Below are 17,569 nucleotides of genomic sequence, written 5' to 3'. Positions count from 1 at the left end.
TGCCATACTCCTACTTTAATGAAGGACAGTTATTGTTGCGGTTGTTGATATTAGTGAAAGAGTGGCTATTTATTGTCATTGTGTCAGAGGAGGGTGGGCTAAGTGTGTTGGACATGTTGAAGTGTCCACCTTCCTCGTGTGTCCTGTCCTCCTGTGTTATTGTGTTGAAGTTGGCAATTCCTGCTATTGAAACGCCTGTTTCAAAATAACAGAGCATTTGTCTGCACGCGTCATACTGTCCAGTTCTTTTTCTGCGGCGCCCCCTTAACGTACAACGGGTTAAAGTGTCTGAATGGCAAACTTTAAGTGGATAAATCTTTATCTCAGAGAGCCAGGTAAAGTTTTCTTCTGACAGCAGCGACAGGTAGTTAATGAAGCTACGCCAAGTTGACTTCTTATTCAGTTTTCCATACCCTCTTTAAATGCTGCTCTGGAAATGACATTTGCCTAATAACATCAAATTACAAGGGAAGAACAGAACAGCAAAGGCACTTGACTGTTCTCCAGCATCAAAGTGGTATGAACCTAACGCCAAGTGTTATTAGGCTTAAATTCTGTTGTTAATTTTTGTGATGGATGGAGTTTATATTTTTCCCATTTTTAGTATTATATTTGTTATACTGTAAGAAGTAACAAACTGTGAAACCTTGTTAAGTAATTAACAAGGTTAATAACTTACATTTACGGGATTTGGCTGACGCTCTTATCCAGAGCGGCTTACAATTTGATCATTTTACACAGGCAGGCCAAGGCGGTGTTCGGAGTCTTGCCCAAGGACTCTTATTGGTGTAGTGTAGGGTGTTTACCCTGGTGGGGGACTGAACCCCAGTCTAAGGCAGAAGTGTACACTATCCAACCACCAACTTGCTTGTGAATTCTCTTACTTGTTACGAATGGGAGTAAATGGCACTTTAACGGCTAAACCAAAAAGTTAAAATAGTTTCTAATCACTCGTCCAGAACGTTTCTTTAGCTTTAGAAAGCAAAAGGGTGTGTTTCCCCCGCCAAAGAAATCTATATATTTCCTTTTTTCTACAGCACACGGGTTTCATGCAGCAGGAGGCGGGCCTTACTGCTAGTGGGATGATTGATGGGCGAGCGCGGCAGCTCATTGGCTGTCCGCGCTCACTGACGTCATGGCCCTACATGAAGCGCCGTTTTAAACTCCTATAGCTCGAGTTTAAAAGCTCTTAAGAATAAAAAACATCGGTGTTAAAATGTTTTGTGCTGTTCTGAGTTCAGGAAATGACCGCAGTCTTTTACATTAAAAACGTCTAAGCGTTTATAAACTGCGATTTTGCTCAAATGCTCAACATCACGACCCACATCAAAGCCAACATTGACGTCACTGGGGACCCACCCATGTGGTCCACACTGCCCTCACCCACCTGGAGAGTAAGGACTCTCACGTCCGTTTGCTCTTCGTGGATTCCCCAGACCCTGGCTTACAAACTCCACACACTGGGACTGAGCACCTCTCTCTGTCATTGGGTCCTGGACCTCCACATCTCCTCCACCATCATCCCCAGCAGCGGCTCCCCTCAGGGCTGTGTGCTGAGCCCCCTCCTGTTTACACTGCTCACATATAACTGTCCATCCAGGCGGTCATACTGTAAAGTGTGCGGGCGGCACGGCAGCGGCGGGATGCATCACAGATAGTGATGAGTCTGGCTAAAGGCAGGAGGTGGAACACCTGGAGAGCTGGTGCAGTGAGAACAATGTCTGCATCTACGTGAAGACAAAGGAGATGATTGTGGATTTCAGAAGGGGCAACACCACCCCCCCCACCCCCCTTACATATCGGAGGATCTGCAGTGGAAGTGGTCTCCAGCTATAGGTACTCTATTCCTACCTGGAGTAATAACACTTCCAGCCTGATCAGGAAGGCACCTCAGCGCCTCTACGTCCTCAGAAGGCTAGGCGTGCTGGACTCAGGAGGTCAGTCCTCTCCTCTTTCTACAGATCTGTGGTGGAGAGCGTTCTGTGCTCCAGCACCACCGTGTGGCACGGAAGCTGCTCTGCGGCAGACAGGAAAGCTCTGCAGAGGGTGGTGAAGGAGGACTGTTGGAGTCAGCCTTCCCACCACCATGGACATGTACACCTCCAGATGCAGGAAAAGGGCCACTGGCATCATGAAGGACCCCACTCATCCAACATACACACTTTGTCTCGCTCCCCTCAGGTAGGAGGTTGTGGAGCATTAAGAGCAAAACAACCAGCCTGAGGAACAGCTTCTTCCCTGAAGCTGTGAGACTCTTAAACTCCACTGCAATGGCACTTCATGTCCACTTATTTACCTGTGGTGCTGTACTGAACCAGTGCCTCCACTATATCACCCCTACACGTCACTCTATACATTACTAGTATTAAGATGTGCACCTTCTACCTTGAACTCATGCTGCTGTTATTTGCACCTTCTGTGTATTGTTTATTGTTACTGCTGGGAGTTAACTGGGACCTTGAATACGCCATTTCGTTCCACGTGTGATGCGAATGACTAAGCTTCTCATCAACCCACTCATTTTGGACTCGCTCGGGAGAAACCTGGAAAGTGGGAATTCTCCTCTCTACAAGTTCTCTGGCTGTGGTCAATGTGCACGCCAGCCAAAAAGGCCTTCATCAGAGATGCTGTTCCCAAAACTTCCAGTCTGCCTGGCGAGCCCGTTTCTCATCACTTCTACACATCTTACAGAGCTGCTTTGATCTCGGGGAACATTTACATACTAGTAAAGTACTCGGAGCTTTGTTTTTAAGTTCTCTCCTCCAGCCTGTTGTCAGTTGCTGCCCACAACACCGACTAGTGGATTGATTTATAGACTGTGACCCCTAATCACAGGCCCATTTCCTTTCCAGTTGAAAGATTTCAACTACACATGAACGAAGATTGAAAGCTGCTGGGCACATGGACCAAAAAAAACTAGAGGACGCATCTAATAGGTTTATGAATGGCTCCATAAACCTGACAGATCTGAGATTAAAAGCAAAAACAAAAAAAGAAAGCCATCTTTTAGTTGTTTCAGCATTTCACATCATTTTAATTTGCATTTATAATTCTTCATTCCTGTTGCACTTCAAATCTACAATATTCTGAAAACGTGCACAAAAAAGGTTTTAGGTTCTCCTTTACAAAATAAAAATTTTAACCAAGCAAATAGAGAAAAGAGGAAACTAGTGTTACTTCTAGAATGATCTTTCTAGTTGATTAATCAGTCGCACCATATAAACAATGAGTCAGTTTGGAATCCTTTGCAGGCTCCCCACCCCAATAGGTTAAAAAAAATATTCTCTCTGTTTAAAAGAAATATTTTCAACTCATTATTATATCAGTAATATTTATCAATTTATCAGAAACGTCCAAGACACTCTTACCCATCCCTTTATCAAAATGGCCTTCAACTTCTGAGGGGAAAAAAAGAATACAAAACATACAGGAATGACAAAATATTTGACCCAAAAAAAAAAAAAAATTTTATCAACAAAACCACTGCAGTCTTAAGTCCACTGAAACACCCCACAACTGGTGACGGATAACGAAAGGCGAGGGGGAAAAACAAAAACAAAATCAGGTAACAGGCGATGAGCTTGTCTGCTCTAATTCATCCAAACCCAAAACATTTCCTAGATATAAATTAAAATAAATAGACAAATTTGTATGATACAGGGAAAAAGCTGTGGATTTATCATGTTACTGTTTTTTTTTTTATTATTTTTTCCATGTGTTTTGTAAGAAAAATCTGACAACAAAAAAACTGGATATTTGTCTCTTCAGATTTTCCCCATTACTTTCAAATCTTAATGTGTACAACAGGATATACATTGAAAACCCAAAAAAAAAGAAAAAAAAGTTAAAAACTATAAGCAAAAGGGATTTTAAAAACACGTCCATGAAATAAATAAATAAAATACCTATGCATATTTACTTCCAGAAAATATATTCATGAAGCATATATTTATGAAGCACAGCTCGGGTGGGTGAGGACAAAAGCTAGGTTGAGAATACTTGGTTGCCTTTTTTTTTCTTTTTTTGCACAGAAAGTGAGTGTGCGCACGTGTGTGTGTATGTGTGTGTGCGCGTGTGTGAAGTTGGGGGTGGGGGGTAACTGTCTAATGGAGATGAGTCATTTGAGAAGATCAGTTTGCAGCCAGTCCTGTTGCCTCAGAAGAGAGTCTGCAAGAGAAAGCAGAGTTCTGCGTAAGAGCATGTTTAAAAACATACACCATCAACCAAAAAACTTGGGTCTCTATTCACAGACAAAACCTGCAAATAAGGCAAAATAGGTTTTGGCTGCAAGACAACAGACTTTTAGAAAGAAAGTTACAGCAGGGGGGAACCCTTAAGGCCTTCACACGTGATATCTGAAAACTAAGGAAGAAAAATGGACAGAACCCATTCATTCCTAGTTATCTCATCTTTTTGAGCTATCCGAATGTTACAGTATTACTCAATCCATTGCTGCTTTGGTTGGAAATAAGTGTGTAATTCTTAAAACGCAGTACAAAAAAAATGGCCAAGTATTTCCTCCCACACCGTGTCAAACCAAGAGAGCTCTCCAATGACTTAGGACTACACCAGCTGAACTGAAGGCCCAACGCATTGACAGTGGAATCAAGTTTTGACTTCAATGAATGTGGCTAAATTTGAGGGGGTGGGGGGCACTAAATAAATAAGAGATCAAGGTCACTGTAAGCCTTCTTGTAGCTCTTTAGCACTGACTGAATACGAGTGGTAACCTCACTGATGTGCGAGTCAACTGACACAAATTGAAAACAGCAGTTCTATGCCAGTGCTCAAAAAGTGACAGTGGTGAGTTTCTTCTTTTTTTTTTTTTTGGGCCAAGTTCACATTTTGTCCTGAAATGATCTAGAACCAACAGTCCCACTTCACTACTGGATTACAGAGTGTAACTCCCATGAAGATCCGATGCATCTTTCCCTAACCGTACTTTCATTTTGTAAGAACACAAGTTCACTAGTAATGAAAATGTAGAGCCGTTTTATTTTGGGTAGCTAAGCGAACTCCCGACAGAGAAATCAACTTGCTTACTTTCTCACAATATCAGAGATATGCGCATGTTACCGAGCATTAATGAGGTATTCGGCCAGGCTGATGCTTGCAGGGGAGCCGGTGATGGTAACTTGGCGATCATTGGAGCCCTCAACAGGGTTGGCGATCTTGATCTGCGCTCCCGACATCTGACGGATCTCATTTATCTTGGCACCTTGACGGCCAATGATGCAGCCAATCAACTGCAAGAGAAGAGATTTTAACCACAAGTGCCTCCCCCATTCATTTTCACACTAACATGTGCCCAGATCAGCTGAATATTCTACATTTAAAAATCAGACCAATACCTCCTCTAACAAATGACCAATTCAAGAAGACACTTAAAAAGGTACGGGTGCAACCCTTTAATACACGACTAACCAATCAAAGAAAATATATTTAAAAAAGGGTAAAGTCATTCCAATAACATGTTCAGCAGGGAAATATGTTTATGAAGCGAAATGCTAGATTGTCGCTACTAGCACACAGTTTTTAAGCCTGTGGTTATTAAGTCACTCTTTCCTCAGTGGTCCTGAACCAACTGTCAAACAGCAACAGAACTCTCCAGTGCTCAGTGACCGGGCAGGATTCCCTGAATTAGAACAGGCTATGAAAATAACTGATCAGTGATGCCTTTATTACATAAGGCTTCATTAAACTCAAAAGCAAAGTAATAACCACAAATAGCACCAATAACATTTGTAACAATCATGCTAATAATGCAAATAATAAAATATGATAAATGTTTACCCTTACTGAGATAATACTAATAAAAATATCTGACCATTGCATCTCTACCAAATATGATCTCAGTCATGATAGGCAACCGATGACAACATCGGCGAGACGGTCACAAAGCAACTCACGTCATTTGGAATGGTCAGTTCATGAGAGCCAGTCTGTGCGGTGGCATCAATCCCAGCTTTAAAAACAACAAACAAACAATTATACAATGAATTAAACAGAGTAAGGAAGGAATGTTCACTCGAGGGCACTCACCAGTGAAGCCTTGACTGCTTGGGGCCAAAGGAAATGGGCTTTGCTGCATTGCCAATTGGTGAAGTTTAGTGAGCTGTGATTGAGGGAGAAAGAAAAAAAGTCATTTCTCTCTCTTTTTTATACAAAAGTCATTTCCTTTTATTGAATACCAGCAAAAGTATTATCTCCAGAAAACAAAGATTGCAGTCTTTCAGGTGTGAACACAGTGGAAAGTTTGTCTTACATCAGGTTGGGGAATGGCATGCTGTCCCTGCACCGCATATGCCTGCAAGCATTGGACAGTCAGTATTAATCTTTATAACAATAACTTCCACAAAAAAAATGTAAAGCTGAAAGTCGGCTCTGTGTCTCTTAAGGAACGAGTGCAGGACACTCACCTGTCCTCCAGCGAAGATAACAGGCGAACCTGAGGGTTTAGGTCGATACGGGATGGTGACACCTTTGGGGGGGGACTGGGTAAAAGGATAAAACACACACATGTAATTACAGAGATCATAAAATGGATTACTGTGATTGCAATAAGGCCGACATAAATACTCTGTGCCATCTTAAAAAATAAATACATTTATGTTTGTTCAGCTGACAATTGCCATTTGAATGATATTTAGGGTGTGTGCAGATGCCTATTATAAAGCTGCGTTCATCTCCTCAGGGATCCTGTGTGCACCATCAAAACCTATGCTAGCAAAATCTCATACATATGATTCAAAATGACATGCATGAAACATTGTGCACAAATATGAATATGGCTCCAGTAATTTTAGGAGTTGGGCTTCAAGCTGAAATATTTACTAAACTGACTCACTAAAATTGCCAAGTATCAAAGAATGTTACTTGAACGTTACAAACTCCACAAATGTTCATGTAGAGCCGCCACTGAAAGTGAACACAAGTGAGGCACAAAGTGAAGGCTATTAAGAGGATTCTGCATTAAGCCTTGCTGTATAAATATACAAAGCTGTGGCAAGTTCATGAAATAACAATTCAGCATTAACAAAGTTCCTCAAACTTAAAAAAGGAAACGAGAAGCTCAATAACTGCCAAATTACTAGTGGATTACTGTTGCTACAATGAGTGACTGTACTAGACCTAGTACGAAAGGCCTTCTCATAAACTGTAAGGGTTACAAAAGATGTCAGTTATCACAACATTAGCCTCTACAGTATTTATATTGCAGAAATGGAAGATCTTGTCCAAGTCTATAATGCTTATGACAAATGATCTGTGGGCATTTTAACAAGTCAAGACATTCAGGCATCTGACAAACACACAATTTTGGCCAGAATATTATATGCTTATTTTAAATATGGGGTCATCTCAAGACAAATTAAATCACATGCAACAGCATAACTAATATGTATACTTTGCCCATATGTTTACCTCCAGCATGACCACACAGATCTGTTTGACACACTCAATGATGGACAGCGGCGTCCCAGCAATGGTAATGGCTCTTTCAGTGGAGTTAGGCAGCATGTCTCCTGCCACTTGTACCTGAGCTCCTGTTGACTTGAGAGACACAGAACACACCAATTTAAATTATGATCAAGAAATGCTAACTGATATGCAACTAAGAGAAAGTAAAAATAGAGCAGTCTCTCTGACGGTAAGAGAGAATTTACCTACCTCCCTGATCTCTTTGATCTTGCAGCCACCTTTGCCAATGAGAGAGCCACACTGGCTGGCAGGCACAACAATGCGCAGTGTGACAGGAGGCTTAGAGGTGGCTGTACTATTGGACATGGAGCTGCTGATGTCCTAAAAGATTTAAATAAACACATAAATAAATAAAATTAAATTAAAAGCAAAAAGGAAAACAAACACTGTGCTGTGGTACCAGCCAAATTCATGAGATTAAAAGAAGAAGAGTTTACTAAATCATTCATTTCACATTAAAATGGCTGTTAAAAACGGCCGAGCCTGGGCAGTCACCTTGTCCTAAGAAACACCTTTATATTCGGCTCACTTCAGTTCACTGAACTCTTTAAGTGGAAAACGCTTCACTAGAGTCTCAGCTTCAAGTGAAGCGTGATCAAGGACATCACAGAGAAGATACACGGACATTTGTCATTTAACTTATTGATGGTTCAAACGCGCTCCGTGCTCCAGTCCCGTGGCTGTTATCACAAAGACCCAACCCACACAGCTAAACAAGCCAACAGTGATTCAAAGGATTCGACGTAATATACAGTAACGTATACTCTTTTCTTTTTAGCTTAACAAAACAGTCATTCACCATTTTCAAATAAACAAAAAGCATTTTTAATAATTACATATCCAATTTGTTTGAACTCTTCCTCCAGCAACATTTGCAGACACATTGCATTTAATATAATTCTGAATTTTACCAACACAAATCAAGCCTGTTAGTTCATGATGCTACAAACTGCTTCCTTAAGAATCTATATAAAATTAAATGGTTTTAAGGTCAGAGGTTTACACCCCCTTTTCAGACATAATTGTTACCACATAGAAGCATTTGAGAAAAGTGTTGAATGTATACCTCTTCGAGTTTGTCAATGATCATGGAGAAGGCTTTGAAGATGGCAGTTGTGGGCCCTGCCAAAGTGATGATTCTCTCTGGGCAGTTCCCTTCAGAAATGTTGATGCGAGCACCACTCTGCAGGAGACAAGAGGAGCAAGAGAATAAGAGCAAGAGACACAGTGAGTATCTGGGTCAGCTATTTATTGAAACTTTTCTATGCAAAAACAGTCATTATAGCTGAACTGTTATGTGCATTATTCACAGTATGAATTTAAAATGCCAGAAATTTAAGTTGGCTAAAAACCTAGGCAACAATCAGATGTGGTTCCTCTCACCTCCTCTCGCATCTTCTTCACAGATTCACCTTTCTGCAAAGGAAAAAAGTAGCCTGTTAAATATGACTCCTTTCAAAAAACACCAGCAAAAACAAAGACATGCGAGCTAGAAGACGTTCAAATATTTGATTAGGGAAAAATTTTACCGGCTACAATAAATGCTCTGTTTACATTAGCATAAACTCAAGCCATTTCTGTGGGACAGAGTTTTAGAATAAACATCTTTCAGTATGAACACTAGAGATGGTATGGGGCAAGTATCAGCAGAAAATTCTTGACTGGGTATCAGAGAAGAAAAGAAAAGGGGGGGAGGAGAGGGGAAAAAAAAAAAAAAAAAAAAAAAAAAAAAAAAAAAAAAAAAACCCACCACACCAAACAATAGAAACATACAAACAGCACACATTCACATTGTGATGTTGGTTGTGCATTTCATCCTGTGGGGCAGTAGAGTGGCTGAGCAGTTTTAGCATGATGGCCTACTTTCAGATGGTCTTCAGAAAAAAAAGAAAGCTTGGTAGTTTTTAAACAAAATATTTCAGAGCATTTAAACAGCACACAATATAATATTTAACGGCTTCAGAGAAAAAGAATGAAACTGACCTTCCCGATGATGCTGCCAACCTCTTTACCATGCATGAGGAGCCTGATGGTGAGAGTGACATTGAGTCCACCTTCAATCACGCCAGAGTCCATCCCTGTGCTTTGGAGATCTACCTGGATCCGCTGTATGCTCTTTGGTCACCGATGCTAAACCTGTTACAGACACAATAGCATCTCAGTTTAACTTATACATGTGTTTTGTAAATGTTAATAAGTTACATATTTACATTAAAACAATCCATTCTGATAAAAATGGGCTCTCAAGAAACAAATTAAGATCAAATGAAGAAAGGCACAGAGCTCTTCGCAGGCAGGGGTGAGTTAGTTCCATTTTTGGTATTATTTCAGAGAAGCAATCAAAAGTCTCCATCACCTATCTGAGAAACGTCTGATTACAGATGACTGAGATTACCAACACTAAACAGATGCAGCTACGTCTAGGCCACACTGGTAGGATTCAATTACATGAAATATAGCATTAAAAGTTAACCAACCCGTGCTTCCAGATCCAGCAGGTGCAATTTAACGCTTCTAAAGCTTGTTAGGATATTAGGAAAGGGGCAAGCTTGCTGTAGGACAGTATAGTTACACCACTTCATCACTTGCACTTGGTCACAGGAGAACAGATTGCCGATCGCTCCACACAAACAGGGAATGTATAACTCTACGTTACAGACATCGCTAAAGTATATTTGGTGAGTCATTTTACTCGTTGCCCCCCCTTTATTCATGTCGGAAAACTCTGCAGTGCTCCCTCTCCTGGTGACAGCAGAGTAGTGCTGCTTTCCTTACAGTAGAAAACAACCAGGGCTGCTGCTACAACGTGGAACGGTCTTTTATACTGAAATGAGGTTTGGTATTTTAGTTATATTGAGGAAAGTTAAATTGTGATTATCGTTTTAGTGCCCAGCCAACTCTGATCACAGAAGGTTTGTGTTTAGACCTGTTGGTAACACTCATGGACATGGACTAGCTGACATTCAACTGACTGCAAACAGATTTCTATTGCAGATACACACAAGTTCCCACTTGGCAAAAGGGTCAGTTAAAATGTCAATGGATTAAAAAAACACAAACAAAAACAACACACCGTAATACAATTACTGCAAGCCACAAGGCTAAAAATTTAACCAAAATGTTACCAGCAGACTGAAAATATTTTACAATCATGACCCACAACAGGTCGTCACTCAGAGGGCTGTGAATATTAATATAAAACTGAACGAAGCACACGCCATGCTCATTTTTTATTTATGACTCTGCTTAGTGCCATTTGCCTTTTGTTCATGATAAGAGATTGGCTTCTCTGGAAGGGCACCAGATAATTACCCAATAGGCTGAAAATAGCCCAATGCTTTCCAATGGATTATGATGCATATATTCTTTTCTAAAAGTTTTAGCTTTGGATATATTGTACTTCCTTTCAGAGAGCCGTTTTCTTCATGGAGAATGACCAAATACCAACAGAATTAGAAGGAAGCACACACCCACCCACGGATGAATGAGCCAAAGCATCAAGCCAGGAACTTGGCACCCACAAGGCCACAATTACCCAGCAGAGCAGAATGAAAATGCAAGGAGGTGACCAGTCAACCGCTGCACATATTGCAAAAATAAGGGCACCCATTGGGGCTGCCCAAGTGGACACTACACTTGGAAAAATGCTTTTAAACAACTCAAAATCTGTATGTGTAGTCTGAGCAAACGTGGCATTGCTACAGATATTTAAGAGTGGCTTAAATGGGTTACAGCCCAGAGACGAACTTTGCCAGAAAAACAGGACTTCCTTTAGTGACGTCAGGGAGAGATCAGTGGAAATTACAACTGGCACATACAACCCTGTGAAGTAAATCTGAAGAGATGAAAGACACGGGAATGACAAACACAATCGTCATTCCACACATATAAACAGTACATGGGGTACAACAAAAACCTTGTTAATAAACACCAACTTTTCCCAATATCAATAATGCATATTTAAATTATTTTTCAATAAAACGATTATGCCATTCTACTCCTAAATTCGGTTTTAGTAGCAAAGACTTCAAACTTGAACTTCTAATTCAGTAGAACTTGCCAACTTGCATTTTACACACATGTTTACATTACACAGGGAAGCAGATGTCTAGCCATTCACTCAACACAAACCAGCATGACAGTTAAGAGACAGCAAGTTGTGTTTATTTTGATCTAAAACTAAAACAGCCCAAATAAATAAGCCAATTTCTTCAAAAGCTAAAATTTTAACTATTTAAAATTGCATTGTAACTCTGCGACATTGAGACAATTATGAATTAAATATAACGGTTAAAGTTCAGAAGTTTGTATAACAAACGATTAAGCTTTGTATATTCATCCATGTTAAAAATACTATGCAGACAAAAAAAAAAAAAACATAAGTTGATCCATATAGTAACTACGCATACCAAATTATATCAAAGTCGACTGTGCAAAGCTTTTGACAGCATTGCCCAGCCTTAGCAGAACTCCATGTTGGCCACTGTGTCAAATAAGATTCACATCCAGAGGGAGCTGCCAATTCCTCAGAGCAGCCTTGTACTTTGTTGATGGAACAAACCAGAAATGTCTGGACTGAAAAGACAGAAGCCTATTTAAAAAAAAAAAAAAAACAAAAAAAAAACCCTAACTACAGCACACTGGCACACTGCTATCTTGTGAAGCTAAACACAGAGGGCACAAGCCACATCTGTGCTGCCACTGCACGTCCGCACCTCAGTCTGATACGGATGCAGCAGAGGTCACCACTTGCCTGCATTAGAGAACCGAGCCTGGCCAAATGCTGGCTTTTAGAAAGGTTCATTGTCTCCAAGGGCACAACACTTCAGTACAACCCACAGACGGGTTTGCCGAACTGTGCAGCGAGCTCCTAGACTAGCGATGGGTTCCAAAAGCACAGCAACGATTACCTCCTCTCAAGTCAAAGTAAGAGCACAGACAAGCCGGTCACCAAAAGAAGAAAAAAAATCTGCCAGTGAAAAGTGCAAGGTTAGTTTATGAGCTCCAATGTTAACAATAGCAAATATTCAGAAACAGCAGGACGGACAAGAAAAGACAAACCTGAGAAAAACCCCAATTCCAGTGCCCCTCCACCCCCAGCAGTGATCTAAAAATCCTAAAAACATAGCCTTTATAATGTAATTTCATCTGGCTCACAAATTACACTACATTTAAACTGCATATAAAAGAGCTGTTTAACCTACTGCACAACTGGTTGAAGAGGCCAAAAATCTACTGAGGCTTCCAAAACAAGCCGTGAAACACAGCTGATACCAGGGATAGTGGCAGAAGTAATGGAGCTCCCATCAGGCTGGGTTTTGCTCTCATTAGGAATGAATTTGCAGAAGGCAATGTTACTTGTGCTAATCCTTGCTTAATAGTCACTCTTGAAAATATAGCCTCTTCATCTAGATCCACACAACTGTCCAGCTTTGTCTAGAAGGTCAGTCATTATGGCCTACTCCTGGCCCTCTTGAACACAGCCAAAGCTAGGAATTTCAGTCAGTCAATTCAGGCAGAAAATAAAGATTTATCAACCTGATTATCCTTCCTGGGACTTGCAGCACCGGTCTGCTAATTCTACAGCACATCGTGCAGACACATGAACTTTAACCACAGGGGAAGCACCAGGTCCCACTGATGAAATAATGCTACAATTACTACATGTGTTCAATGGCACGGAAAACCAGGAATGTAACTAGCTGCCTGGCTCAATTCCACCATAAACCTTCTAGTTGCGAAGATGTCGCAAGTAGCATGAAATCGTGCATTCGTGTCCACAGTAAACCTGCAAGCGATGAGTAAAATCAGAAACACAAACGAAAGCTTAACGCCACACTTGGCCATGCTTCTGACTGACGTTACACGATTATGAGTTCATTCCCTACAAACCCAAAATAGGGCTAGTGTAACTGTTTGATGGGTTGTCAGAGCACCAGAAACTCAGTGGATGACAATAACGCATCAAATGTGAATTTCCCCTTTAGCGGGTAGTGAACCACCCCCAGTAAACAGAACGTCCGTGGACGTCCAAAGCGTGTTGGAGACAGCGGGTCAGTCAGGGACATGTTATGAGAGTCGGACGTCCACAGTCTGTTTTAAAAAGTCAGTTCATTGGTGACCAGTTAATACCGTTCATAGACATTTCACTATAACGCAGTAATAATGGTAAGGATCAGGATTAACACCTACATGAAGCATAACGTCTACGTCGGGGTTCAGCCTGGATTTTTGCGCAGGCTCGTTTGTAAAAGTTAGCCATTAAGCTATGTTGAGCTACATTACCCACGCTTGTCGCCGCATGTGTTAATAGTTCGAGGCTCATTTTAAACTGCAGGAGCATATTTTACTTTGGAATGAAGCTACAGCTGCGTTTCTAGATGTCGCTTCGTTCATCAGCTTTGGCTACACAAGTTGAAGTCATTAGCGAGTTTTTATTAGACAGTGAAATGTACTATGAGAAAAGTTACTGCATTAACTACCTTTTAAGAGCAAATTTGTTTCAGAAGCTGACTGGGTTTGACTGTGTGCCACACCACCACACTGGCAGTGGTCAAATTGTGCACACAAGTTAAAAAAGTAAGCACTAACGCAAACACAGTAGAAGGTAATGCGTTAACCAGGAAAACCGTACATAACTCGTTTTATGACTAAGAACCTATTTAGAGGAATGATTCAGCAAAATATAAAACTTACCCATAACGTAGTCATTTAGCCAAGATATAACTGGTATCCACAATTTGTCTCTTTAGTTTAGCAAAAGAGCTGTGAAGCTAACATTTCTAACAAACAAGTCAATATTCACCTAAATCCTTTCTGAAAACATCTTTCACCCCCCTTTAAAATCACACCTGGGTGGTCAATAACGGATGCTGCGGTGGCTGATCACTGAGCATGCCCCCTGAAGAGCTTTCCCTCCTTATTTGACTCCTCAGAAACTAAAATGAACATGATTTTGTCTTGTTAAATACGTTACCTTGATTTCCTCTACATTAAAACGTCAAAAATCATACAAACTACTGACACAGCTTATGGCTCAAAGGTGAAAAATCTTCCTGAATTAACACATAGGATCTTTGCCATAGTCCTGAAACAGTTCATGGTCCAGTTTTATGTTCCACAAATGAATTTAAGAATAACTACAGGATTTCAATAAAGTTTCCATTTAACAAAGTTTGCTTCGTTTACACTGGAATCAAAATCGTTAGTTAACTATAGGAAAACTCTGCATGGCGAAAAGGTCCTTCACATCGAAAGATCATGTGGTGTATATGGCTCTATATGCAAACACTGATTCTATATATCAGTAAAAAGGCTTCCTCTTGTGTATTAAGCATGAAACGGCTCAGTACAGGATTCACGGTAAAGCGCTGCATTTTCAACGCCTTTTAACCCAGAAACTATGCCTGCTAGGTGACTCTGGTAGTACATTTCAGTGTATTTATATTTTTTCAAGGCTTTAGAGCGTCTTAAAATCACTTTTACGTTATTCTTTTCAACAGCTGAGCTTGAACGTCTACCTAACTTAACAACTTCTCCCATAAAACATTTAACAGCAGCTATGTAGCTGCGCGATTTCACTGCTGAATCAACGGCCTTAAAACACCTTAAAATGACGTCTTTAACGACTATTTTGGTCGTTTTTTTCCGTGGCTAAGTTTAGACGTCTTTTCAACTTTGATTCTGAACCTTAATATAGCGCAGGTTAAACGGCAGTCAGGTACGCGATTTCAACGCCGTTTCACCGGCCAAGCGTTTACCGGGCTGCGTGTAACACGGCTACGCCTTCCATTCGGACGAGACCACCTAGCTAGGTTATCTAAACTACTCTGAGCATGTAAACGGCAGAAACGGTGCAACTTGGCTCCTCGATAAGGCAATCGCAAGAATAAACGTGGCTACGCTTATCTGGGTTAGCAAAGTGTAAGCTACGTTACGCTCTGCCCGGATACCTCGATAAAACGAAACATGCGCTCAGGAAAGAGGCTCAAGTCCGACGGCTGGATAACCGAGATATCTAGCTGGGTAGTTAGTTTACCTAGTAAACCCAAAACGACGGAAAGCGAAAGGCTAAAATCTTAAAGACGTTAATAAACCGCTTTAATAGCAGGGCCCACTCGCCCAGAGCAAACGGGCATTAATACGCCATATGAAACCCCAGAGCTAAGCAGCAACCGCTAATACCCTGACAGAGATCCGGCTGGTTAGGCTAGCTAACTAGTTCACATTAGGCGTCCAACTAGTGAGATTCAATCGAGCAACGTTACTCGGTTAAAAGCGCTTGGATTTTACAGACGGGCTTCGGCTAACACGCGCTGCCAGTGAGCACCAGCTTAGGACGTTTTGGGCTCGCAACATCGTTTCGTGTCGAAGATAACACGATCGGTCGCGTTAGCTGCTTGGCTAGCTAGCTATCGTGATCCATTTTGCGCTCATGTCAATGACTCGCGCGCCTTAGCTTAGCTTAGCATAGCTGGCTAACGTACTGCTCAACCTAGCCGCCGTTAGCAAGCTAACAGGCTAACCAGATAGCCACATTCACCCGTTAAACCTTCACGCATCCAGCTTCTTCAGCAAGTCCTCCATAATTAAAAATAATTACATCGTCAACCGAAAACGCTGCCTAGCTACAGCGTCAACACCAGTGACGTCTTCGGCTCTGCGAGCTCCTGCGGCCAGTGGCGCAGCGCTAATCCGCGCCGCGAAGTGCTAGCAGCGGCCTAGTCGAGGGTCCGGGGATCTTCGCAGGTCTCGGAGCTGCGCAAAAAATACTGAGAATAAAAGCCGACAAGCGGACTACCTGGGTTCTCCTTACCTGCTCGAACCCTGCCGACGCGCTCAGGGGAGGGGTAGGGTTTAGAGGGTAGAAGGGGAAAGGTTCGGGAGGGAATTTTGAGAGGATTCGGGGGAAGAGGGAAGACACACAATTGCGTGACCAGACTCCACTCTTCTCTGTACAAAGACAACAAAATGCGCTCCAATCAACTTTCACCCATGACCACCGCTGTCGTCACATCCCCGCCCCGCCGCTTCCTTCTGCGGCCTGGAGATCAGAACAATCGCGCTTATTGCCACCAGCTGGACGTGAGCGGATTTTAACGGCTCTCCGCTTCTCCGCCGACCTGCACGACTTCAGGGTGACCGCCGGTTCAGCCGTGTGTATTTAATACATGCTTTGCTTGAATAAACCCACTTCTCGATTTCACTCGTGACCGTGTCATTGATATTGGTTAAAGTTAAAAGCTTTAAAGGGCCAATTTCCCACCTTTTCCTGCGTTTTATTTCTGTCCTCTCTTTAAATCCACGTTCGTGCGGGCCAATGTAACGACAAAAACATCTTCTTATCCCCTATTGTCTTTGAGAGTGATATGTAAATGACCTCTGCTCTGATTGGCTGCGCTGTACTGCGCTTCAACAGTCCTTTAACGCGAGTGTGAGTGGGCAGAGCTCGACTGCAGGAGGCTGAATCGGTGGATATATGTAGGCCTAATGGAGCTGGTTTTTGTGACATCGCAAAACGGCGAGACTTCACCAACCTCTGGACAAGAGCATCTGCCGGTTGTCACACATGTGACGTAAACGCTTCTCAGAAATGTATGTTAATATTCCTTTAAAGTGATCATCAGATTGGCCGTTTTTCATGGCCTACTCGTGTCATAAATAAATCATACCACAGCACAATGAATGGTCGATCTTATCAGTGGAAATCCACAGAAATGTGAATTTTAAAAGGAAAATAAACAGTGGTTTCAGACAGGCTGTTTCAGGGGTAGCAATGAGCATTGACAGTCACATGATTACTGGTCTACGCAAACACTACGCAAAAGTCTTATGGTCTATTAATCTATCCTGACTGAGTGTTTCTGTCAGTAGAAACACCTCAAAACTTTACAGCACATACAAAAACACAGTAAAACACTAACAACGTGAAGTTTTGAAGCAGTTATTACTATATTGGTTAGAATAATACAGTCATAAGGCAGGGGCAGGTCCTGACGTCATGGGGAACCCAGTCATGGGATGGATTCGTTTAACTGTGGTCGTTCAGTGAAGGACAGACTAGCTTAACTAGGTTAGGCGTTGGACGGTA

The 17,569-nt window shown here is 41.7% G+C and overlaps 1 protein-coding gene and 1 long non-coding RNA gene across 2 annotated transcripts in view; both read right to left on the bottom strand.

Annotated features, from left to right (window-relative positions):
- The window catches only part of LOC108411946, a 30,311-nt gene extending 28,284 nt beyond the window's left edge, over nt 1–2,027 (bottom strand). The window contains exons 1-2 of the long non-coding RNA XR_001856602.2: nt 1,852–2,027; nt 1,388–1,727 (exon numbers count right to left, since the gene is read on the bottom strand). This is a non-coding gene — a long non-coding RNA (uncharacterized LOC108411946). The remainder of the gene's footprint in view (nt 1–1,387; nt 1,728–1,851) is intronic.
- A 977-nt stretch (nt 2,028–3,004) lies between these two features.
- Nucleotides 3,005–16,456, bottom strand: pcbp2 (poly(rC) binding protein 2). Its single transcript, XM_017683754.2, has 12 exons — nt 16,295–16,456; nt 9,463–9,615; nt 8,863–8,895; nt 8,546–8,662; nt 7,669–7,800; nt 7,423–7,551; nt 6,420–6,494; nt 6,266–6,307; nt 6,043–6,115; nt 5,910–5,965; nt 5,077–5,246; nt 3,005–4,167 (listed from the first exon to the last, which is right to left on the bottom strand). The coding sequence occupies exons 2-12, from the start codon at nt 9,553–9,555 to the stop codon at nt 4,131–4,133; spliced, it is 957 nt and encodes a 318-aa protein (XP_017539243.1). The 5' UTR covers nt 9,556–9,615; nt 16,295–16,456; the 3' UTR covers nt 3,005–4,130.
- Between the last annotated feature and the right edge of the window lie 1,113 nt (nt 16,457–17,569).

Source organism: Pygocentrus nattereri, chromosome 29 (assembly GCF_015220715.1).
Source record: "Pygocentrus nattereri isolate fPygNat1 chromosome 29, fPygNat1.pri, whole genome shotgun sequence".
Classification (NCBI taxonomy): Eukaryota; Metazoa; Chordata; class Actinopteri; order Characiformes; family Serrasalmidae; genus Pygocentrus; species Pygocentrus nattereri.
The sequence above is the reverse complement of the archived record's forward strand: the minus strand, read 5'-3'. Positions and strand labels throughout refer to the sequence as shown.